At 66.0% G+C, this 22,586-nt stretch overlaps 6 protein-coding genes across 6 annotated transcripts; 3 read left to right on the top strand and 3 right to left on the bottom strand.

The window, feature by feature from the left end:
• Positions 1-1,706: 1,706 nt before the first annotated feature.
• Positions 1,707-3,894, bottom strand: FA09DRAFT_329131 (cysteine desulfurase). Its single transcript, XM_025742045.1, has 3 exons — positions 2,611-3,894; positions 1,927-2,288; positions 1,707-1,849 (listed from the first exon to the last, which is right to left on the bottom strand). The coding sequence occupies exons 1-3, from the start codon at positions 3,604-3,606 to the stop codon at positions 1,789-1,791; spliced, it is 1,419 nt and encodes a 472-aa protein (XP_025599481.1). The 5' UTR covers positions 3,607-3,894; the 3' UTR covers positions 1,707-1,788.
• Positions 3,895-5,581: 1,687 nt separating this feature from the next.
• FA09DRAFT_325082 (hypothetical protein) lies at positions 5,582-6,833 on the top strand (the record flags this gene model as incomplete). The annotated part of the gene is made up of 3 exons (XM_025741153.1): positions 5,582-5,875; positions 5,944-6,390; positions 6,477-6,833. The coding sequence occupies 3 exons, from the start codon at positions 5,582-5,584 to the stop codon at positions 6,831-6,833; spliced, it is 1,098 nt and encodes a 365-aa protein (XP_025599482.1).
• Positions 6,804-8,268, bottom strand: FA09DRAFT_245204 (hypothetical protein). The gene is made up of 3 exons (XM_025739662.1): positions 7,998-8,268; positions 7,326-7,587; positions 6,804-7,247 (listed from the first exon to the last, which is right to left on the bottom strand). The coding sequence occupies exons 1-3, from the start codon at positions 8,093-8,095 to the stop codon at positions 7,104-7,106; spliced, it is 504 nt and encodes a 167-aa protein (XP_025599483.1). The 5' UTR covers positions 8,096-8,268; the 3' UTR covers positions 6,804-7,103.
• Positions 8,269-9,977: 1,709 nt separating this feature from the next.
• Positions 9,978-10,835, bottom strand: FA09DRAFT_245244 (hypothetical protein). The gene is made up of 4 exons (XM_025739663.1): positions 10,589-10,835; positions 10,461-10,532; positions 10,179-10,247; positions 9,978-10,115 (listed from the first exon to the last, which is right to left on the bottom strand). Exons 1-3 carry the CDS (start codon positions 10,789-10,791, stop codon positions 10,235-10,237), a joined length of 288 nt encoding a protein of 95 aa, XP_025599484.1. The 5' UTR covers positions 10,792-10,835; the 3' UTR covers positions 9,978-10,115; positions 10,179-10,234.
• A 1,011-nt stretch (positions 10,836-11,846) lies between these two features.
• On the top strand, positions 11,847-17,725 carry FA09DRAFT_329134 (hypothetical protein). The gene is made up of 5 exons (XM_025742046.1): positions 11,847-13,497; positions 13,559-13,661; positions 13,717-14,599; positions 14,653-17,168; positions 17,227-17,725. Exons 1-5 carry the CDS (start codon positions 11,860-11,862, stop codon positions 17,646-17,648), a joined length of 5,562 nt encoding a protein of 1,853 aa, XP_025599485.1. The 5' UTR covers positions 11,847-11,859; the 3' UTR covers positions 17,649-17,725.
• Positions 17,726-18,845: 1,120 nt separating this feature from the next.
• Positions 18,846-20,384, top strand: FA09DRAFT_333917 (HAD-superfamily hydrolase; the record flags this gene model as incomplete). The annotated part of the gene is made up of 7 exons (XM_025743708.1): positions 18,846-18,907; positions 18,941-19,139; positions 19,326-19,456; positions 19,516-19,624; positions 19,690-19,867; positions 19,923-20,162; positions 20,218-20,384. The coding sequence occupies 7 exons, from the start codon at positions 18,846-18,848 to the stop codon at positions 20,382-20,384; spliced, it is 1,086 nt and encodes a 361-aa protein (XP_025599486.1).
• Between the last annotated feature and the right edge of the window lie 2,202 nt (positions 20,385-22,586).

Below are 22,586 nucleotides of genomic sequence, written 5' to 3' on the forward strand. Positions count from 1 at the left end.
CCCCCCCCCTCCCCTCCGGCGGCCGTGGGCCGCATTGCGCATTCGCAGATCCGCAATCCGCGCTTCCGAATCGCCGTTGTTCGCAAGCAAGGCAGCCGCGTGACTTGATTTCGCAAAAATCGCTGACGCTTGATATCCCGCTCCACGGGGACGAACACAAAACCAAACAGTGCCGCTCATCGTCGTCAACGTGCTGGTCATCATCTACGAGCTCATCTGAGCCTGTCAACGATGCGGCTGGAAGATTGGCAAGGCGTACGGTGGACGGTGGACGGTGGACGGTGGACGGTGGACGGTGGACGGTGGACGGTGGACGGTGGGCGAGCGGGATGGGAGGGTCGGATTCGAGGCATGAGGCGTCGACAGAACGGGGTTGATTGAGAAGAGGCGAGGGACGTAGAAAGAGAGAGGAGAGGAGAGAGAGAGGGTTACCAATAGTCACGCTATATTTTCTTGCTTTACCCTCTCCCGCGTCGTCGCAAGCGCTGAGAGCGCGGGTTGCGTTGAGGGCAACGGCGGGGAGCGGAGAGAGAGGGAGAGAGCTCTCTCGAGATACGACGTTGGCGACGGCATGGAGTGGCTGACGATTGACGATGGACGTGACACTCTACAAGGGGGCAAAGCATCAGTAAAGAGGGTGGCGTCGGGCGTTGCTCAATCCGCCCTTCTTTGTGCGTCTCTGACTCACGGGTGGGCCTTTGAGTGCTCCCTGTGCGCATCCACGCGCCACGTGCTCCCAGTCCAGCGTCAATCATCCAAGCCTGCGACGCCAGGCACAGCCCGTGTAAGAGACGCAAATCGTCACAACAAGGAGGAGGAGTAGTGTGGCCCGTCAAGGGGTGCCGTGCTGGTCCTTCTTGTCAATCTGGAGGGGAGAGAGCAACGTAGCGGGCAATGATGCGCTCAAAGCCATGCCTGGAAAAAATGGTCCGTGTCTTTGACGTGCGTGGTTGGCTGCTTGCAGTAAAGGGTCTCGAGCAACGTCACACGCGGGCAGAGATGAGGCCACGCGCGTCCACAGCATCAACTGTTGCCTTCTGCCAGAGCCAGCACTGCAGCGGCTTGCAGGTTTCTGCGACACCGAGCCGAGTTGCCACAAAGACATTGCCAGCCGTCAAGAATTCAAGGTCGATGTTGCACGTCGATTGCCAAAGAGCTAGCCTGGGGCTGCGTCAGTAGGCTTGATGGCGTCCCTCGACGCCATGGCGCATCTTTCTGTGCGCGGCAGCGTGGCACCCAGATCAACCTCCAAACGGCCATTGCGCGAGGCGGCTGGATGTGCCAGCCGTCTGGCTGGCCACGTCGCGTGTCTGCTGCAGCTGCCTGTAGTGCAGCAAGTGTGATGGCACTCAAATTCCTGCTCCATGGCGGGCTGCAGCGTGTCGGCACCGTTGGAGGCAGCAGCAACCTCTGCACTCGCTCCACCTCTGCAGCTGCTTGTGCGGCTTGTGAGCTGCTGCAGGCCCCGATTGCCTCGTGCCGCTCCGCCAAGCGTGAAGGAGATCGATGGAGTGCGCAACCTTATTAGGCATGCAACAAGCGTGCCGCTCCTCTCGCAACGGAGCCGGGCTGTTTGCCATGAGCCACGCCCAGACGCGCGCGGGTCATCAAGTCCAGAAGCGTGAGCCACTGCTGAGAAAGATCATTTTACAAGCTGGAATCGTCACACGTCGTCGCCCCTGCCCTCTACCCTAGTAAGACTCGCTCCCCATCGCCTGCCGCTCCGCACGCCTCGTCGTCGACGCCTCGCTGCGGCGATCAGATCAAGATCAACGAGCGTCGAGAGGCTCAGCCGCTCCACTGGATCGTCTTGAGGTCGATGCCCTCCTGCACCATCTCGTACAGCGGGCTTGGAAGACGTTCGTGTCAGCGGCTTACTCTGCACGGCTCGACGACCACAGCGGCCCCACGTCAGCGCGAACTCACCTCATCTCGCGCAGCCGCTCGACGACCTTGATGATCTTCTCCGCAACGTAGTCGACCTCCTCCTGCGTCGTGAAGCGTCCAATGCCGAATCTCAGACTCGAGTGTGCGTTCTCGTCGTCCAGGCCAAGGGCGCGCAGGACGTAGCTCGGCTCCAGCGATGCGCTCGTGCAAGCGGAGCCCGAAGAGAGACAGATGTCCTTGAGCGCCATGAGCAAGGACTCGCCCTCGACGTATTGGAAGGACAGGTTGGTGCAGCCGGGGTAGTGAGAGGCCTCGTCGCCGTTGATGAGCACGTGGTCAATCGCGCCGAGCAGACGCGTCTTGAGACGGTCGGCGAGGTAGGAGATGTGCGCGTGGTCGTACTGCGCGTGAGGATCGCAATGTCAGCTTTAGGGCACGATGAGCAAAGCAGGAGCTGCCAGCGACAACCAAAGCAGACTGCAGGGACTCAAGACCCCTGCATACGGGATCATCGCGCCGCAAAGACGCTCCCACTCATGCCGCGCGCGAGTGACGAGCTCGATGCTCACTCGACGCCGCCGTTGAGCAGCTCGAGCGAGCAAGCGAACTCTCCTCCCGCGCGCATCGGCGATGAGGGCATGCTGTTGTTTCATCTTCGTCCCTGCCCCTTCATCTTCCTGCGTCTCCTCCCTCCACAATGGCAGCTGGTAGCACTTGACTCACCTTCATCTCGACCTTTGCCAACCTCGCCGCCTCTCCAAAGCCGACGACGAGATGCGGGGCCAGCGTGCCGCTGCGCAGACCGCGCTCCTGGCCTCCGCCATTGATGAGCGGCTCCATGCGCACACGCGGCCGACGGCGCACGTAGCACGCGCCCACGCCCTTTGGGCCATAGATCTTGTGGCTCGAGAGCGACATGAGATCGATGCCCATCTTGTCGACGTCGAGCTCGATCTTGCCCACGGCCTGCGCTGCGTCGGTGTGGAAGAGCGGCTTGCCGGAGAGTCCGGCAGACTTGGCCAGCTGGGCACCCTTGGTCTTCAGCAGCGCGCCAATCTCGGCAAGAGGCTGAATGACGCCAATCTCGTTGTTCACGGCCATGATGGACACGACGCACGTGTCGGGCCGCAGAGCCGCCTCAAGCTCTTGCATGCTAATCAGGCCGTTGGACTGGACCGGCAGGTACGTCACCTCGAAGCCCTCCTCCTGCAGCTTGCGCGCCGAGTCGAGCACGCACTTGTGCTCCGTCTGCGTCGTGATGACGTGCTTCTTCTTTGCGCCGTAGAAGCGCGCCACGCCCTTGAGCGACATGTTGTTGCTCTCCGTGGCACCGGACGTGAGGATCATCTCCTTTGCGTCGGCTCCGATGAGCGCACCAATGTGGGCGCGCGCAGTCTCGACGGCCGCTTCCGACTCCCAGCCGTAGGCGTGCGTCTTGGAGTGAGGATTGCCGTACTGGTTGGTGAGGAAGGGAAGCATGGCGTCGAGCACCCGAGGGTCGACGGGAGTGGTGGACTGCGCATCGAGATAGATGGGACGCGTGGCCGAGTCGCCGACTGAGGCCGTCTGCAGAATCGCATCGAAGTCTGTGAAGCAGCTCATGAGTGACTGCGGGACAGGCAGATGCTGGTCGCTGCAGCGAGCCGCGCCCGCAGTGGCGCGAAGCGAGCGGCGAGTCCTGTGCCACCTATACGTGCCGCCAGATGCGGCCATTGGCATGGTGCCGCAAGAGACGCATAGCGGCCACAGCCGTCGCGCAGATTCCAGCAGCGTGATGGCGCAGCGACCGTATCTCGCTCTCCGTGCTGCCTTGCGTCGGTGCGCGCCATGCCTATCTCCGCACCGGCGTCTTTCCATGCGCTATCCGTTCCACTCTCGCTCTTCCCTCACACCCCAGCCTCCCACTCTCGCGCACGTCGACTTACCAGGCGAGCGTCTCTGGGCGCTTCCGCGGCTCTGCACCACGGGCTTGACCTCCTCGATGGGCGTCGGCGTGTGCGTGGCGAGGTGCGCGGGCGGCGTGGGTGCGACATAGCTGCGCGTGGCGCCGACGGCGGCGGGCAGCGCGCTGGGGCCTGCCGCTGCGCGGCGCAGTGCGGGCAGGGAGCGGGAGAGCAGACGAGAGGCCATCGTGCGGGATGTGTGATGGGGGTTGACGTGGAGAAGAGGGCGGAGCGAGCGGCTCGAGCGATGCTTGAGAGGCGAGAGGCCCACTCGAGGACCCACGCCACGCGCTTATTCAGCGGCGCCGCGGCCGGTGCGGCGGGCGAGAGATGCGTGGGAGCAGCGCTCGGACGGCGTGGTCACGTGCACGCGGCGCGCTTGCCCGGGGCGCCCGCCATCGGGCCGCCGGTGCGCGGGGCCACTGAGTGGCAGCATGTGAGGCGCATGGCGGCCGGCTGAGGCGAAGTGGCTGGGCATGGCGAGCTTATGACGGCGAGGTGCCGAGTGCTGTGCGCACGAGGCGGCGATGCATGGCGCCGCGCGGGCGTGTGGTGGGAGCGGCGGCGGCGGCGCGGCTGGCGGAGCAACACGCGACGCGTCGGCGCGCGCCTTGGCCTTGCTTCCCCACCGCCTCCATCTCATACCCCTCGCCCTCCTCTCTCGCGCGCGCCGCCTCGTCCGCGGGCGCCTGCACACGCCCACCATGTCGCGACGCAGCACCCGTCTCTCCGCCACGCTCTCCTCTTCTGGCCCGTCGTCTGCGGCGTCCGCCTCGGGCTCGCGCTCCTCGCCCGGCGCGCTGCCGGCAACATCTACGCGCCGCCGCGCCGGCGCGGGCAAGGAGCGCCGCTTCGAGGACATCCTCGCCGGTGCCGGCGACGAGACGCGAGACGTAGGCGGGCAGAGCGACTTTGTGCATCACGTGCACAAGGAAGCGCCAAAACGGCCGGCTGCGGCGCCGGCGAAGAGAAAGGCTGAGGAGCCGGCGCGCAAGGAGAAGGCGACGGTCAGGAGACCGAGGAAAAGTGAGTGTCGCATGCGCTGCGCGAGAGCACAGGACGGATGCGGAGCGCGGATGCGGGCAGTGCATGCTGTCGGCCCGCGAGAGATGGGCGAGGAGAGAGAAAGAGAGGGTCGGGTGCTGGCGCTGCCCGGGCGACGAGAGAGGCAGCCCGGCTCGCCTCTGCAGCCGGACCTTGCTCGGGCAGGCCAGAGGGCGTGTTGCTCTGTGCCCTGCGCATCGACAGCGCTTCTTCCGCACATCGATCATGCTCAGCCGCTGTTGTGTCGCGCGTCGCAGGTGCTGATTCTCTCTCACCTAGCGTACGGCGAAGAGAAAGGCGAAGACGACTTCATCTTTTCTCGCACCGCTCCTTCTGCGCCTGCCGCCATCGGCTCTAATGCAGCTCTCGCGCCTCCATCAAAGAGCACCTCCTCGTCTCGGCGCGGCATTCCCGGTGCTCTCGGCGCACCGCCTTCTTCCGACGCAGCTTCCGCCGGTGATGCCTCTCGCTTCACGTCTCGCACTCGCATGGAGCCCATGCCGATGGAGGAAGAGACGCCCATCATTCGTCGCAATCAAGCACTGCGCGCCGGTCTCGGCTCCAGCGCTGCTGCCTCTTCCTCCTCCACAGCCGCACGAGTGGGCGAAGGCAGTAGTGAGCCCAGTAGTGCGGCGCCGAAGCATCGACGTCGAGATTCAATGGGCCTCAAGACTACACGTCGAGTGTCGTCGCTCTCCAACGGCGCAATGGCGCACCCACACGAGTCCGTGCCCTTTTCCGAGCTCTTTCGGCATGCCTCGACGTCGCTCGCGGACGCGCAGCGCATGCGCACCCTCGTGTCGTGGATTCTGCGACGCGGCGTGGAGAAGGCGAAGCGCGGAGAGTGGGAGGTGGGAAAGGGAAAGAAGAAGGTCGGGATGAAGGAGGAGGAGAGGGAGAAGGTCAAGGGAATGGAGAGCGTGTTGGAGAAGGTCATGGAGGAGACGCTGGAGGAGCTTGAGAGGGGCAGGATTGACGTCGACTGGAATACGCGCGCACGGGTGAGTTGCCTCGTCCTCTGCGGCCGTCACACAGCATGGTCGCGCTGACAGATCTCCCTCCTCTCAAGACGAGTTACTCGAGCGCCACTGTGCATCCGCGCAACGTCACGAATGCTGCAAGCGCCACTCGTCTGGAAGGAGTGGTAGGCAGCATGGCGCGTGAGGTGTCACGCTGGGAAGCCGAAGAACGCTCGATCGAGGCTTTCGAGGCCGAGACTGCCAGGCTTCTCTCCTCGCTCGACTCTGCCGACTCGACGCACGAGGAGGAGTGGCAAGAGACGGACCTGGATGGCGAAGCGCAGGAAGCGTGGAACTTGGCCAACAAGACGTTGGCGAGTGAGGCAGCATGGCTTGAGGAACGCAAACGATCGAAGAGCGGCGCGACGCAGATCAGTGAGCAAGTCAAGGCTGTGGAAGCCGAGATTCGGCGTTTGGCTGCGTCGTCGTCGAGCTCGTCGACGGAGGAGGTGGAGGGCACGCAAAGAGATGCGAGGTTTGGAGAGCTCGAGTTCAACGTGAGTTTTGCTGCTGCTGCTGCTGCTGCTGCTGCTGCTCTCTCCCTTGCTTTGGCGCTGTGGAAAGCTGACCCTTGTGCCTTCAGGTGGATCGGCTGCACTCGCTCTCTCATTCCTACGTCCAGCTCTCCGCCCTTGCCTCTCGCTACGTAAGCGCCATCTCTCTTCGCGCCGCAAATGCGCTGCAAGCACAGCGCTCTCTCTCCAACACGGGCGCCTCGTCCAGCAGCGCCGCGGCGTCGTCGTCGAACGATGCGGACGGAGCGGCACAGGCCGAAACGGCAGGAGGCGCGGCAGCCAAGAGTCGCGAGGACGTAGAGAGGCTTCTTGCGCGCCTGGCGGAGGAGACCGAGATGGGCGACGGGCAGGAGGAAGAGGAGGACGTCGTCGCAGAGGAGAGTGCGGGAGATCTGTTGGCCGCACTCGTTGGCAAACGCAGATAGACCGCCTTTCCCCTCCACGTCTTGCGTCGACGTCAAGACCTTGCGATCAATCCTACAGCTTCTCCTCGCGGCCACCGCACATTGCCACGTTCTCGACCTCGCTCCCCTCACATTTCATGGTCGCCTCTCTCCCGGCGCCCTCGCACTCTGCCTCGCTCGGTCTGCCATACCCTCACGCTCACGAAGATACGGCTCAATGCAATTAGCAACGATTCACGCTCTCCGCTCTCCGTCTCTACTGCTCCTAGCTTGACGTCCCTCGCGCTCCCTTCACTTGAAGCTCCGCGCTCCCCGCAACGGCGCAAACGAGCCGTGTGCGGGCCCGCCGACCTCCGAGGCCGAGACGAGCTCCATGGGGCCGTGCATGCGCTTCAGCTGCACGTGGCCGCCCATCAGGAGGTCATGCAGCTTTTGCTGTGCGGCGGGGCAGCATCAGCAGGAGAAGGCGGCGGCGCGAAGGGGTGCCAAGGCGGGCGGGCGGGCGGGACGCACCAGATCAGTGACTCCTCTGGCTCTCTCGAAGTCATCGCGCAGCCACTGCACCGTCTCGAAGCGCGCCTGCGGGTTGGGGATGTTGCGCGTGGCGCGCAGGAAGCTGCGGTAGAGCGAGATGCCGCGGTTGCGCATCAGGAAGTGCTCCAGCGTGCCGCCGGGCAGGTCGGGCAGCTTGCGCCGACGCGGCGGCGACGGAGCAGACAAGGAGGAGGCGGAGGTGGAGGAGGCGGAAGAGGAAGAGGACCTTGAAGAGGAGACACTGCGAAAGGGGACGGATGCGTTTCAATGCTCTGATATTGCGCAGACGAGAACAGACGGGGAGAAGTGGGCTGAGAGCGGGGAGAGAGAGTGCGGACCTGTCTCCTCCCCCTTCCCCTTGGCCCGATGCAAGCCTTTGCAGAACGTGCCACTGCCCTTCGAACCGGTGCGGAGAAGGATGGAGAGGGGAGAGAAAGGCAAGCTCACGTCCGGCTGCTGCCATCGGCCTTCTTGCCGCCCTCGTTTGAGCCGCCATCGATGACTGGGCGACGCTTTCCCTCTGCGCGCGAAGGCGAAGGTCAGCATATAGCATGCATCAGCTCTCCTCCCGCTCTCGAGGACGAAGGGAGGCACGCAATGCGCGTAAGGCAGCAAGGCCGAGCCTGAGGAGATACAAAGGCAGACACTCACCGTGCTCGTTGAACTGCGAAGAACGACGGTTGGGGCCCCAGCCCGTCGTGGAGCGCTCCTCGGGCGTGACGGCATCTGCGCCTCCACTGAGGGCACATAGTGTGTGTCGTGGGTAGGAGAGGAGGGAGTGCGTCAGCTCCACGCTTTGAACGGCGCTTGAGCAGCAAGGGAACGGCATGAGGGAAGACGAGGGGCTGAGACGGCTAGAAGAGGAGAACACAGGAGACGTTCACGTTGCGCTCCTCCGCGAGGGCTCTCGGCACTCTCTCCCTCAGTACACTCCGCGCCACGTCCAAGCTCGCAACTTGGCCGAAGAGAATCTTCGGCAAGCCTGCGAATTTGGCCAGGGCGAAGGACACACTGAAGAAGAGAGCGTCGAGCAGAGCAGCAAGCAGAGCACCATCTCCTCGACGCTTCGGCCTTCCGTCCGTGCAGCAAGACTCCCTCAACGAGCTTGTCTCTCGATTCGTAGCGCACGGCTACAAGTCGAGGCGAGAGCTCGTTGAGGAACGCCTCGCTGCACGATTGGACGGATGAAGAGAAGCGCTCCTTCCATCATTTCCCGGCTCCGCTCGTCATCCCTCAACTCAGAGAGCGTTGCGGAAGAGACTCTTCCGCAAGCTCTGCGAGTTGAAAGATGACGAAGGGCCGCGGAGAACGAGAGGAGGAGCGCGACGATGAGGACTAGCAAGCAGCCATAACTCCATGCTCGAATAGCAGAGAGAAGCTCTTCGACAAACTCCTTGCCTCGGAGCTGCTCGGAGGTATCCAAGTGCTCAGAGCCGAGACGTATGCTTGTGCTTGTCGAAGGGCTTCTCTTTGCACCATCGGACAGTTGAGGAGATGAGAATCCAGCACGCTCCTCCCCATCCTTCGCCGCGTCCACGTGCGCCATCATTCAACTCGCCGCTGTTGCGCAAGAGCATGCTTGCGCAAGAACTGCGAGTTGAAGAGCGACGAAACAAGGACGCGGGGAACGGCGGGCAGGAAGGTGGTCGCGAGAAGCTGCAGTGTCCTCAGCCATCCATGCAGAGAAAGCTCTGCGTCGAATCCTCTCCTCCTTTGACTCAGAGCTGCTCGGAGGCATCCAAGGGCTCTGAGTCAAGGAACAAGCTCGCCGCACAGGTCCTTCTGCATGAATTGCTGAGAGAAGAGGCGCATCTATCGCTGCTTCGTGCTCTCATCCTTCGCTGCAGCTGAACGAGAACAGGCAACTCGAGGACCTTGCGCAAGATCCTTGCGCAAGGTCGACGAGTTGCACCGCTCCTCCCTCAGCCGCAGGGAAGGATGGGAGCGCTAGTAGCGCTCCGCCTGGCGCTGACGGATGGGGAGGTAGCGGTGATTCTTTGCAAGCGAGGCAGAAGCAGCAACGCATCATGCTTTCTCGCATCCGGAGCGCTCGGAGCAGCGCTCGGAAGCTCCGAGCGCTCCGGATGCGAGAAAGCATGTTGCGCAGCCGCTTCTGCATCCCTCGCAGGGAGACTAGCGTCGCCCATCTCCCCCGCATCGCCCGCTTCTCCACAGCGCAGCGTGCACGTAGAAATGGACACGCAGTGATTCATCGAAGAGAATCTTCGACGAACCACTCGAGTCCACTTTCTCCAAGCACGATGCGCCATGAAGAGCAAGCGATGAGGAGATGAGAGGGCCGACAAGCACGCCAGCGCGCCGCTTGTTCCTCGTCGCCCGCTTGGCCTTCTCAGCGCGTCAGTCGTTCCCGGCGCAACTCGACCGCCATGCCGAAGCAGAATCTTTGGCAGGGCTCTCAAGTTGTGCCGGTCCCGCATGACGCGCTGAGAAGGAGAAGCTCGAGAGGAGTGAGAGGCAGGCAGAGCGTGCCATGTGCCCCCGTCGCGCCCTCATCGAGCGAGCAAGACAAGCTTGCTACTGCCTCGCCGATCTCCGCACGCTGTCCACTGTTCACAGCGCTCATCTCTGGAACGCAGCGTATAGGCCGACCGCGCGCGAGATGTCCTGCGTCCGCAGCGGCGAAAGCAAGGACATCTTGCGCGCAACCAGCGTGAGCACAGCGCTCGGAGTCTGATGCGCTGGAGCAGAGAGGACAACGACGAGGATGGCATGGCAAAGGGTCCCTTGGACCTCCTCTCCCAGCTGGCTCTCGCGACCGAAGGAGCCGTCAGGTAGACGAAGGCAGCTGGCAACATGATGCGTCGCACTTACTTTGACGCGAGCCACACGCGAGCGCTAGAGCTCAAAGACAGGCATGTCCTCGAGTTCTAGCGCTCGCGCCTGGTCCATATCAAAGTGAGCGCGACGGATCTGCCGCAAGCCTGCCTTCGTCTGTCTCTCCAGCTCGCATCTCTCAAGCTTCTTGGCTCGTCTTCGATCGAGTCGCGCTCACTAGCTCTGCCACTGCAATCTGCGAGGAGCAGCATGCAACCTCGTCCTCTATCTCCTTGGCGCCGCCCACACTCAGCGCCTCACGTAGCCCACGGTACTCACATCTTTGCGCCCTCGGCCATCGTCGCCGCCTCGGGGTGCGGCGCCGACGTCGTGCTACCGTGCATGGCCACGCTGCATCATCTCATCAGCATCTCATCTCATCTCCACCTCTTTCACTCTGCACTCACCTACTCCCGGCACTCCCCTCAGGCGGCGCGCTCATCTGGCTGGGATCCTTGCTGGTGATGGGCTCGTCGGCACGCGTGTAGCCCGGGTGCTGGTGCAGCGCGCCCTTGCCCGTCGCGGGCGACGTGCGCGAGGCGTGCGTGGGGCCGGGCATGGGACGTGCGCCGGGCACGGCCTTGAGCAGACGGAGGGCGGAGGCGCGCATGATGAGAGAGGCAACGAGGGTGGTGGTGGGGGGGAAGCAAGGGTGCACGGCGCGCAGGGAGATGCCTGTGCGCGCGCTGGCGGCTGGCGGCTGGCGAGGCGCCGCGACGAGGCGCGGCGTTACGTCATGCGTCGCCGCGCCGCTCCCCATGGTCCCTGTGCTCTCATCTGTGCGCGCGAGGCGCCCGCGGCCGCCTTGCCGTGCGCGCTGCGGTTGCGCTGCCTGACTCCCACCTCAACCTGAAGTGCGCCCATCACAGCAAAGCTTCGCACTGCTACGGAATGCACACAAGCACGGCCTCATCGCGGCACGTCTCTTCGTTCTCTCGCTCGTGTCTAGCTCAGCCGCGCGCGGGCAGGCTCACGCCGCTGCGCACGGCGCACACAGCCTTCCGCGCGATGCGCCTTCCGCGCGCCGTGCCTGCTCCTGGGCCGGCCAGCCCCCTGAGCGCGCTGCGGCAGGGACGCCGCGGCGCGCAGCACTCGATCAGCTGGCTTCTTCATCTGCGCGAGACAAAGTGGTGTGTTGTGTTGCTCTGCTTTCTAGGCGAAGGTGGCAGCCCGAGCGGCACCGTCGCTGCCGCAGATGCGCAACTGCGGCCCGTGTGCGCGCCTTGTGCAACACCATCCGAGCACCTCTCTTCTCTTGACACTGACCGCGCAGTCTGCTCGCCACCATGCTGACAGCCACGCTCATCCCGACGCTCGCCCTGGCGCTCGTCTCGCTGCTCTGCACCATCTTCGTGCTGCTGCGCATCCTCCTGCCCTCGCTGCCCGCCCATCCTCTCAGCACCACCACACCCACGTCCGCGCGTCTCTCCAACGTCCGCGCCAGCGGCGAGACCGCCCGCAGCAGTATCACGCTGGTCGAGCGCGCCTCGAGTCCCTGGCAGCGCGAGGGTCTCGACGCAGCAGACCGCAGCGTGGCGCGGCCCCGGCTGCACTCCGCGCAGCGGCTCCTGGCGTACGTTGCCTTCGCAGACCAGGCCAGTCTGGCCATCTTGTGAGTGTCATGCTCGTACTGCACCTGTGTGCTGTGCTGAGTCTCTCGCGCAGCATCGTGTACTCGATGAAGATCGACAGTCTTGCCTCAAATCTCCTCGGCGCCGGCGGATCGTCAGACGCGGCGCTCCTCTCCGTCTCCGTCCTTCTGCGACCGGTGCTTCTCTCCTTGCTCGCAGCCTCGTCGTGGTCGCGCATCACCCTTGGCCACTCGCCTGCGCTCGGACGCTTCGATCACCGCCTCATCGCGGCGGCCGTGTTCGTGGCCGCTGCGCTGTCTGCGACAATCTACGGTCTGGCTCAAGTCTCGCCGCGCACGGCGTGCGCTCTGCTCCTCGTCTTCTGGAGTGCCCTCGTGCTCAGCGCCTCGGTCGCGTTCATCTCCTTGGGCATCTCGGTCTGGACCGCCCGAGTGCTGGCCCGCCGTGCGCAGCAGTCGAGCGCCAGTCCTCGCGCCGCAGGCAAGCGCACGCCGTTCGACTTCCAGCCCGTCCCACGGCCGCTCGTGCTGGGCGCTTCTCAGTATGACAAGCTCGCGTGGCCGCGCTCCGCCGGCGCAATGACCGAGTTTGGCGCCCTCAAGGCATCGCAGGAAGAGCTCGACACGTTCGGACGCCGCCGGTCTGAAGTCGATGGCGGCTTTCCAAAGGCCGCGCTGCCACGGCACCAGGCGGCGACGGGACTCACGATCAACACGCATGGCACGGGAGCTAGCGCGGTGCCTTCGAGCATGGACGCCTACGGCTTCGACACTGCGCGCGACGAGGCCGGGAGCCGGCAAGCTCTCCCCCACCTGCTCGTCCCAGTCGGGCCGAACAGCATGCGTGGCTCGGCCAACTCTCGCAGGCCCAGCGGTAGCTCACGCATACCCGTCGCTATTTCTCAGCGCCGCGCGAGTGCCGGGGCAGGTACCCATCCGCAAGGCGATCATGCAGGCGCGGCACCGACAGCTGCAACCTCGGAACTGGCGACGACGGGCTTTTACCACCATTGGGCGGCGCAGAGCAGTGGCGATGCGTTGCTGCCCGCAGACGATCGTGGGGCATTCGGACAGACGCAGCGCTCTTCGCCGCCGCCGCCCAGTCCCAGCCTCTCGGCTTTCATCGATGACCGTCTGCGCTCGCCGGAGAAGGGAGGCGACATCAGCTACCTCGACCTGGACGCTTCGTACCATCCAGTCGGCGCAACCAGGGGCCGACGCTCCGCCGGCTCAGCCAAGTCCTTCGCGGGCGCCCCGGTGCCGCACACCTACACGCAGTTCGACGGCACCTTTGGCACGAGCAGCGGCAGCCCAGATGCGTCGCGCAGCTTGACGGCTGCAGACACGCCCGCGAGGTCTATGACGCCAGTCTCGTTCGCTGCTCCGCCCTCGACGTCGCGCAGCGGCACACGCAGCCGGATGCGCACGGCACTCGAGACGCACGAGCCTGGCTACGTGACTGTGCGGTCGCTGCGCAGCTTCCTGTCGGGCGGTGTGCCGCCACGCATCGAGCATTGCGTGCAAGGCGGCGGAGAGGATCTTCTCGGCGCCAGCGGCGCCGTGTGGGCTGCCATCGAGGCTGCACATGCCGCCGAGGCACGCATGCTGAACAAGGGTGCTGTCTCGGCTCTTCATGCCGACGACCAGGAGCGCCTGAGCGAGGCGGAGGCTCGGCGGGCACTTGTGCGCATCGGTGGCTATCTGGCCGGTGTCCTACTTCCCTTCGTGAGTTCAGAGCCGCGAGTAAGCTAGTGCGGCCGCGCAGGAGCTCATCTTTGACCCACAGGGCCTAGCACTGCCGTACATCGTCTTCGCGCTGATCGAACCCGCAAGCCGACCCGCGCCGTACATCCTCCACCTGCTACTTGCGCTGGCTGTCACACTCACGGGTGAGGTCCGTCCCGCACGCCCGCTCAGGCAAAGACTGACTCGCCGCCCGGACAGGTCCTCTCATCGCCCTGCAGATGCTTCTGACCGACGGATCAGGCTTCACGTTCGGCGACACGCTCGCCAGCTCGATGCCGATCTGCCCGAAGCCGACGCCGGAGTCCTTCAGCAAGCTCCGTCCGCTGCACCTCAACGCTGAACCTGCGCCGGTCGCGGGCAACGGGTTTGGCGGCTTCAACGGCTACGATGTGCCTCTGATGGCGGGCGCGTACCCTCCCACGCCTCTCTCAGCACGCATGGCCCAGATCACCGGCCCTGGCACGCCTCTCGACAACACGCGTGCTGTGGGCCGTGCATCTCACATCCTCGAGCATCAGCGCCGTGCATCAGACCCGCGGCTCGCGACGACGCGGCGACGCTCAGCACCGCTGCTGGCCGAGGCGCCCGCTGTCGGCAGTGTCGCGTATGAGCCTCAGCACTGGCGCGCGCAGACAGTCGTGGGAGACCAGGTCGTCGAGTCCAGACCTGCGTACCGCCGCATCGCCAGCTTGCTCTGGGCGCCGCACCCGCGGCTCGAGGTGCTGCCACCTTCTTCGCGCGGATCCAGCCTTGGGTCGAGGCCACGAGACGACTACTGCGCCAACGCTACCGACGACGGTGCAGCGGACGATTGGCAGCAGGCTGGCGCAGCTGGCGACTGCGCTGCGAACGACGCAAGCCCGGCGAGGGCTGTGGGCAGCACTCCTCAGCCACCTGGACGCTTCCCCGATGACCTGAGACAGTCAGTGGCGCGCTCGCTGCGGCGGCACTCGAGCTTCCTGCTCGACGGACTCAGCGCCATGCTGCTGCCGAAGCTCGTCCCCGGCATTCGCATCGGCCCCAACGTGCGCATCGCCGACGACGATGAGCGCACCCTCGTGGATGAATATGAAGCGCATCGGTGAGCCACGTCTGCCCAATCGAACCCGGATTGCCCAGCTGACCTTTGCCCAGTCGGCAACAAGCTGCTTCGCCCACATGGCGTCCCTTCTCGACCGCTGAGTGTCAAGCGCTGCCGAACGACGGGCACTACGGCCCCGATGTCCGCAGTGGCTCAGACACTTGCGACACGTACGAGCAAGCAGCGGTGGAAGGCCACTCGCGGCTCCCTACTCAGACCGCCGATGAGCTTTCCAGCGATTCGCTGGGCGACGACAGCTTCTCGAGCGCTCAAGACGGCATGCAAGACGACGACGCTGATGGCGAAGCCGACGACGAGCCCGCAGGATACAGCGCAGCCGTGCTGTCCGAGAGCTTTCTGCGTCGTCGTGCGTCCGTGCTTCGCCTCGAGGTCTCCTCAAGCCCCTCTCCGCTGTCAGCAAGAGCTGCTTCGTCGAGCCCGCGGTCACATTCGAGCGGAAGGGGCAGCAGTCTGAGCCTTCACTACGCCCACCCGGGCTCGTTGACATCGCGTTTCTCGCCGGCGCGGTCGCACTCCCGCGAGAGCAGCCTGCCCGTGGCCTCCTCGCACGTGTTCATGCCGGTCGAGCTGGTCGATTTCACGCGGCCACCCGTCTATGCTCTTGAGGAATCGTCTGCACTCACGTCCATCCGTGTCGATCCGGTGTCGCGACCGAGGAGCGGCTGCACCACGCCCGTCGCCGAACAGCACTCGCCCTCGCATCCCGCGAAGGGCAGCACTCCCGTACAGGAGAGCTCGACGACCCCAGATCTCCCAGACCGCACCGCTCCTGGCGGGCTCTCTGATGTCAAGCGCTCGCTTGCTGGTCACATGGGCATGGTGCGCGCAAGCCCCGCTCCCGAGTCAGCATCGCGATCGAAGCGCCACGACGTCTCGTGCTCCGATGTCGCGGCCAAGCAGCAGAGACGCCGCAGTCTCGGCTCGGAGATGGGCTTCGACCAGTTCATCAGCGACGCGCTCGCGGGTGAGAGATCCGCGGCCGAAATGTCGCCCAACCGGTCCAGCGACGCCAACTCTCGACGCGAGACGGGAGCAAGCATCCTGTCCTCGTCGTTCACGCTCGACGAGGACATCGTCATCTCGCCCGACAACACGTTCCGCAGCGAGGCGCACGTGGAGTCCGAGTCTGCACATGAAGACACGCCCGACAATGTCCTAGCCCTCGAGCGCGTCGCCGAGGACGCAGAGGCCCTCGACGCCGAGCAGCTCATGGCTGACATCGAGGCGTCGCTGTCCCTGTCCGGCTTCGGCGGGGTCGACGAAGGAGTCGCGACGCCGGCCGAGATCCTCAGCGAGGATGCATTCGGTTCCATCGCCATGGATCCGCTCACGCTGCATCGCCACCTCTACCCTGCGCTGCCTCTTGAGACGCTCGACGAGGTGACAGAGGATCTGACCGGCCATGCAAGCGCCAGCTGGGACGCGCATGTCAACGCAAGTCTGGACCAGATCTGGCGCGGCGGCCAGCATCAGCGCCAGCAGAGCAGTCTGAGCAGCGTGTGGACAAGCGAGCATGCTCACGGCCCGCTCGGCGATGCCGATCGTTGCGTCATCAGCGCGCCTGTCACCAGTCGAGGTAGACTCGCCTCCTCCAGCCCGCGCCGAGCAGACGCAGCTCCCGCCTCCAGCCTCACCGAAGTCTCTCAGGCCAGCAACCAGCCGCCCAGCACGCCTTCGTCGACCTCATTTGGCTGGGCGCATGTCGAAGAGCCGATGCCGCGTGTCGTCGTGCCGCTCTGCGAGCTGGCACACCGGACGCGGACCATGTCGACGAGGAGCGACAGCACCATTGCCACTCCGGCGCGCGCCGTGGGTCTCAACACGTCCTTCTGGGCCTCGTCGCCGCCACCGCTGCCCCTGGCCGCACCGTCGCCGATCCACGCGCGGCAAAGCGAGACGGCGGCGGCCGCTGAGCTGCCTCGGGCAGACGGCGAGGAGGCCTCATGGGTACACGAAGACGCGCCGGAGGCTCATCCCGGCGAGCCCTCGGTGCTTCAGCGGCAGAGCAAGCGGCGCTCGATGATGTCTTTCCTGTCGACGACGTCTGTCATGACGCGGCACTCGTCGCCGGTCGGCAGCAGCAGTGCTGCGTCGAGCAAGTGGCGCTCGTCTGCTTCGCTGCTAGGCATCCGCGACTCCCTCCCGCCGCGCACACCGTCGAGTCGCCGCACGCTGCTGCGCACCAGTCAGGCGAGCCCGGGCGCCTTGTTGACCAGCAGCGACCAGGCGTCCGCAGCCACGGTGCCAGCGTCGCCTTGGCAGGTCATCAACGAGAGCGGCCAAGTCAAGACGCTGTCGAGTCCTGCGTTTGCGCCTGCACCTGCGGCGACGCGCTCGCCGATCCAGCACGTTGTGGCCACGCCAGCCCGCCGCGTGCGCCGCAAGCCCGTGCCAGTCGGGCTCTCGCCCAGGACGCTGCCGGGCACGCAGGACGCGGAGGCCTGGGCGGCCTCGGTGCGAACGCGCATCGTGGCGCTCGAGGCAGCCCGCACGGAGCGTACGCCGCGGCGAGCAGGTGCCAAGCAGGGCGCACGGCCAGCACAGCTGAGTGAGTCACGTCGCTCGCACCATCTCCCCGGCCACTGACGTGGAGTCCGGGTGGCCAGAAGTCGTCGTGCTGACCGAGCGCATGCGCTTCCGCCTCGAAGCTCCGCTGCCCAAGCTTCCCAGCGCCGCCGACGGCGGCTGGACAGACGAGGCAAGCGAGGACCAAGCGCAAGGCGAAGCCGCAAGTGCGCCAAGGCGAGTGCTGCACGAGAGCAACGGCGAGACGCCTCGTCGGTCCTCGCCACCCAGCACGCCCAAGAGGAACACGCCGCAGACTTTGCGGGCCGCGGGCGCATCGACTCCGCATAAGACTGCCGCGGCGGCGACCGTGTCCCCGCGCGCCAAGCGTGGCGCAGGCCGCACGCGAAGCGACCAGGAGAACATGCCGGGGCTCGAGGCGGCCCTCTCTCGCAGCCCGCGCAAAGAGCAGCGAGGGCCGCTGGCGCGCTCGATCGGCAGGCCGATGCAGTCGCTGCGCTAGTGTCGTCCTAGCCATCCCTCACCTCCATGTGTATACCGTTGTACCTCTGTCCGTTGCGAACGCAGATCTGTGCCAGCTATGAATCGCATTCTCACGTCGACATCGCCTGTGCGCCGCCCTGCTTCTCCAACTCGGCCCTGCAGGGGGCCTAGGGCGTCAGCGCGTGGGCCAAAGCGTGAGCGTCGTGGCGCGGTCCAGCCTGCCGCCAACTTCTTTGCCGTGCAGCGAGCAGCAGCCGGGCGATAAAACGGCCCATGTCTCTCTGCCTCGACCCAAACTTTTGATGCTCTGCCCCGGCAGCAACGTCGACGCCACACCGTCGGGGCAGCATCACGCCGCCCAAGGGCGCGACACTCTCGAGCACCAGCGCCGTCCATCATGTCTCTGCTGGCGAGGCTGATCGCACGCACCTGAGCGCCAGACTGAAGTCATCCTCGATGTCATCGTCGTCCCAGTTGTCCTCCCACAGGTGGTCGGCGCCGGCGGCGCGGTCGCCGCTCATGCTGGCGCCGCTTGCAGCGCCGGCATCGGCCTTTGCCAGATGTGCCAGCGACGTGGCTGAGTCGTGCCAGTCTGAGGAGGCGACAGCAGGTGTCAGCAGCTGAGCTGTGGCACGCAGACACCCGGCGCGGTGCGCCTGCGCCGGTGCGACTGACCCTGCGCCTCGAACTCCTCAAACTCGTCGTCCTCGTCGAGCACGCCGTTTGCGGGCAGCGGCTCGGCGGCCTGGGTGGCGGCGGCGGCCGGTGCTGCGCCGGCTGGCGCCTTGGAGCCGCCTGCAGGCGGTGCAGTGTTGCCCGACATGCTGTGTGTGTGTGGTGTGAGGCGTGGCGTGGTGGAAGGAAGGAGAGGTGCGCGCGGCGCGCGTCTCCCAGCCAGGCCAGGCGACGCGCGGCCGGCAGCGCTCGCCGCGATGGCTCGAGCGCTGCATCTGCTGCTGCACCTGCCGCGCGGCGGCGCTCGCGGCACGCCAACTCACTCAAGCCAGCAGCGCGCGTTGCTTCTGCATCTTCCCAGACGACCTCAAGCACCTCTACACCAGCCAACACCAGCCTTGACCGGCGCCACATCGCTGCTGTCAGCTTTTGCCGCAGCCAAACCAGCTTCAGCGGCGCCTCCACGGACAAGAGCGCCCGCGAGCCGTCCAGCGCGGACCGCCGCACGCGCCTGCCTCCACTTCTTCGTGCACCTCTGCCGATGTCGCTCCTCCAGCCGGCCCGCTCGCTGCCGCGCAGCCTCGGCGTGCGCACGCTGCGCCAGTCTGCTGCGCCGCCGCCCGGCTCCTCGACCAGCCGCGTCGCATTCGCCTTCGACATCGACGGCGTGCTCAAGGCCGGGCCCACGGTGCTCGAGCCGGCGCGCCGGGCGCTGCAGCTGCTCGAGGGCAACAATGCACGCTCCGTGCGCGTGCCCTACGTCTACGTCACCAACGGCGGCGGGCCGTCCGAGACGGAGCGCGCGGCGCTGCTGCAGCGCGAGCTGGGCGTTCCGGTGAGCATCACAGCGGTAGAAGACTGGGGCGCAGGATTGGCGAAGGGCTGCCCTACAAGCGCGGCAGAGGGCGGAGCAGGGCTCTAAGGGTGCAGCAGTTGTGCCCGAGGCACCACTAGGGCGCCGTAAATGTTCACATCGAGGTCCAGCGTGAAGCCTGCCCCGCTGCTGACTCTCGATCCCCAGGTGTCGCCAACGCAGGTCATCCAGGCGCACACGGTGATGCAGTCGTTGGTGCAGGACTTTGGCGACAAGCCGGTGCTGATGATTGGCGGGCCAGAAGGCGTGCCCGGTGCCAGCCGTGCGGTGATGGAAGGGTGAGTGCGGCGTCGGCCCGGCCGCAGTGACGCGCAACTGACGCGACGCCGCGCCGCAGCTATGGCTTCCGCGATGTGTACACGGCGCAGGACATCCAGGCCTGGGCGCCTCCGGTGTATCCCTTTGCGAAGCTGGACCCAAGGTGGCACGAGGCTGGCGCTGTGCGGGTGAGTTGGGCCGGAGCATCTCGACGTCTGCTTGCTGACGTGGGCCTTGCCTTTCACTGCATCAGCAAGCAGACTTCTCGCAGGTGCACTTTGCCGCCATCATGGTCTTCCACGATTCGCGCGACTGGGGTCGGGACATTCAGCTGATGTGCGATGTGCTGCGCAGCCGCGACGGCGTCGTGGGCAATGTCGGCGACGACACGCACCCGCAGGTGCCGCTCTTTTTCTCGCACGGCGACCTGCGTGAGTGGCTCGTGGTGCGGCTGCCAGAGCTTGAGCTCACGCTGGCACCCTGCAGTCTGGGGCAATGACTTTCTCGCCTCTCGCTTTGGCCAGGGCGCCTTCCAGCACGCCGTCGCTGCAGTCTACAAGGCCACTTCGGGCCGTGACCTCGTGGCGACGACGTTTGGCAAGCCCGAGCGGGGCACGTACGAGTATGCGCACGAGCGGCTGCGCGCCCGCGCCGCTGAGCTGGGCCACGAGGCTGGCGAGCTGAATACGTGGATGGTCGGCGACAATCCGGCGTCTGACATTGCCGGTGAGAGAGACGCGGCGGTGAGGCTCTTGCGTGCATTCGCTGACGCCAGCGCCAGGTGCCAATGGCTACGGCTGGGCCTCTGCACTCGTCCGCACGGGCGTCTTCCGCGACGTCGAGGGTCCGCCGGCGCACCAGCCGACGATCATCGTCGACGACGTGGAGGGCGCAGTCCTGCACGCGCTCGAGCAGGAGTGGGGCACCTCGGCACAGAGGAAGCACTGACCGCAGGCACGGATGCGCATCGCCGGCGACGCAGCCATCAATAGAGACACCTTGACGCTTCTCTGTGTCGTCCGAGAGCGTCCTTGCCGTCCGAGAGCGGATGGATGAGGGCCGCGGCGTGGTCCAGGCCTTTGCGGCGTCATGTCTTGCGCTAACATGGCTGCCGCTCCCCAACAGATGATCGTCGGCAGCAGCAGCAGCAGCAGCAGCAGCAGCAGCAGCAGCAGCATGCAGAGCGGGCAGCATGCAGCAGCCTGCGCTGCCAGCACCAGCGCCTCCCGGCGAGACGTGACGACGCCATCGCCGCGACGGCTGCATGACACCTCGGCGCGACACGGCCGCAGCTCCACGTACCCACGCTTTGCAGGATGCGTCAATGCGCAGAGTGCGCCTCGGGCGGCCCGGCGCGCAGCATCAGCGTGCGTGTCGCTGTGCGCGCTGCAGCGGCCAAAGCAGCCTCAACGTCGAGTCAGAGTTTCACAGCGTGCAGTGTCAGCATGCAGCAGCGACAGCTGCCTGCCTGCTTTGGACGTGTGCCGCGCCTGGCGCGATGCCCCAGATGCAGAGTCGGCGGCGTCGCGCTGTCCTCGCTCCGCCCATGCGCCGCCGAGCTGCGACGTCGTGCGGGCTGCGGCGCCGCACCGACGCCGCGCGGGGGCGCGAGGGCGCTCGCGGCTCCGAGGCGCCTCGGAGCCGAGACGCTGCAGCCACGCTCCGCCGCAGCACAGCGCCTCTCTCTGTCTGCATCTGCATCCTGACGCGGCCGTGCCCGTCGGGCACGGCGTTGCTATTTCGATGCGGACATCGGCCTTGAACGCTGCATCAGCTGGAGCGCCAAGGCCACGTCCATTGCACGGCGAGCACCGCTGCCGGCTGCTGATGCTGCGGCCTGCGCTCGTCAGTCGTCACTAGACTCGACTGGTGCTGGGCGGACAGTGCAGCTGCGCCGTCTTTGCCCGCGAGAGAGGCAGCAGCACCTGCACCGACACTCACTTGGGCTGCACCTAGTAGCGCACGTAGCGCACAAGGCTTTGAGGTGCAGCATGTTCGCTGAATCAGCGCCAGAGCCTCGTGCTCCCTCTCACGCTGCCAGCTTCTCGCAGCACCAGAGCAGCAGCAGCGCGGCCCTCTGGCTCTGGCTCTGCACGCTGCGCGAGCCCGCGGGTTGCGTCCGCGCCTCCTGCCCTCGCCAGACCAGACTCCGCTGCGTCCGACGGGATGCAACTGCGGCACGCGCGGCGCCGCCGCCCCGCCCTTCTCGGAGCCGAATGGGTCGGGGTGGCTCGCTTGCCTGCTGCTGTTGCACGAGCAGTCTAGTCGCGAGAGGGGCGCGGCGCGCTTCTCCCGCTGTCAAGGGCGGCGCCATCGCACCCGCTGCACGAAGCTCCCCGCACTTACGGTCGCAGCAGCGTCAGCGAGGCGCCACCGATCGCCAGACGCACGGCAGGCTTGAGCGTAGAGCTGCGCGCCAACTCGAGGTACTGGCCGCCGCGCTGGGGCGAGGGCAACGCAGCGTCGGAGTCGGCAGGGCTGGGGGATGAGGAGCGCCTCAGTTGCTTTCCTGCCTCCGGGACCTGCATCCGCCCTCTGCTCCGCTCGTCGGGCGCTGGACGGCGAGGTACCACTCCTTCTGCGCTGCGGGATACCAGCGATGCAGCACCGCAGACGGCGGGCGTCCACCATGGCCGTGCTGCAGCAGCACGGCGAGTGCACTGAACAGCGAGCGTGACGCCAGGGGGCGGCGCAGGGGGGGGGGGGGGGGCAGCGCGGGACTGCTGCCACTTGCAAAGCCCTCGGTGGCCCTTTCGTCGCCGTGCCCAGCTGCAAGAGACTGAGTAGAGTGGCAAGTCGAGCATGGACTCAGGCCAGCCACGGCGGAAATGGCGCTGGCTTGCGCAGTGCGGAGGCGAGGTATTCCGCTGCTTCGCTTCGTCGTGCTAGCATCTGTGGAGCATCCGCACGCCGCTTGGCCGATGCAGACCGGAGCCGCATCGCCGGTGCAGCACCCAGTCGGCTGCACGCTCCAAATGAGCGGCTGCGGGCGAGTCAAGTGCAGCAGCCGACGGTGGCTGCGGTCGCCTTGGCCCGAGGAGCGGTGCGCCGGCTGCACACTGCAAGATGGACGCGGCCCCAGATGCAGTCGGCGGGCCTTGGCCGGGTGCGTCCGCTGCATGCTTGCTTGCCAGGCTCGGACCAGCGCCT

This window comes from Tilletiopsis washingtonensis, assembly GCF_003144115.1.
Source record: "Tilletiopsis washingtonensis strain MCA 4186 unplaced genomic scaffold FA09scaffold_7, whole genome shotgun sequence".
Lineage (NCBI taxonomy): Eukaryota > Fungi > Basidiomycota > Exobasidiomycetes > Entylomatales > Tilletiopsis > Tilletiopsis washingtonensis.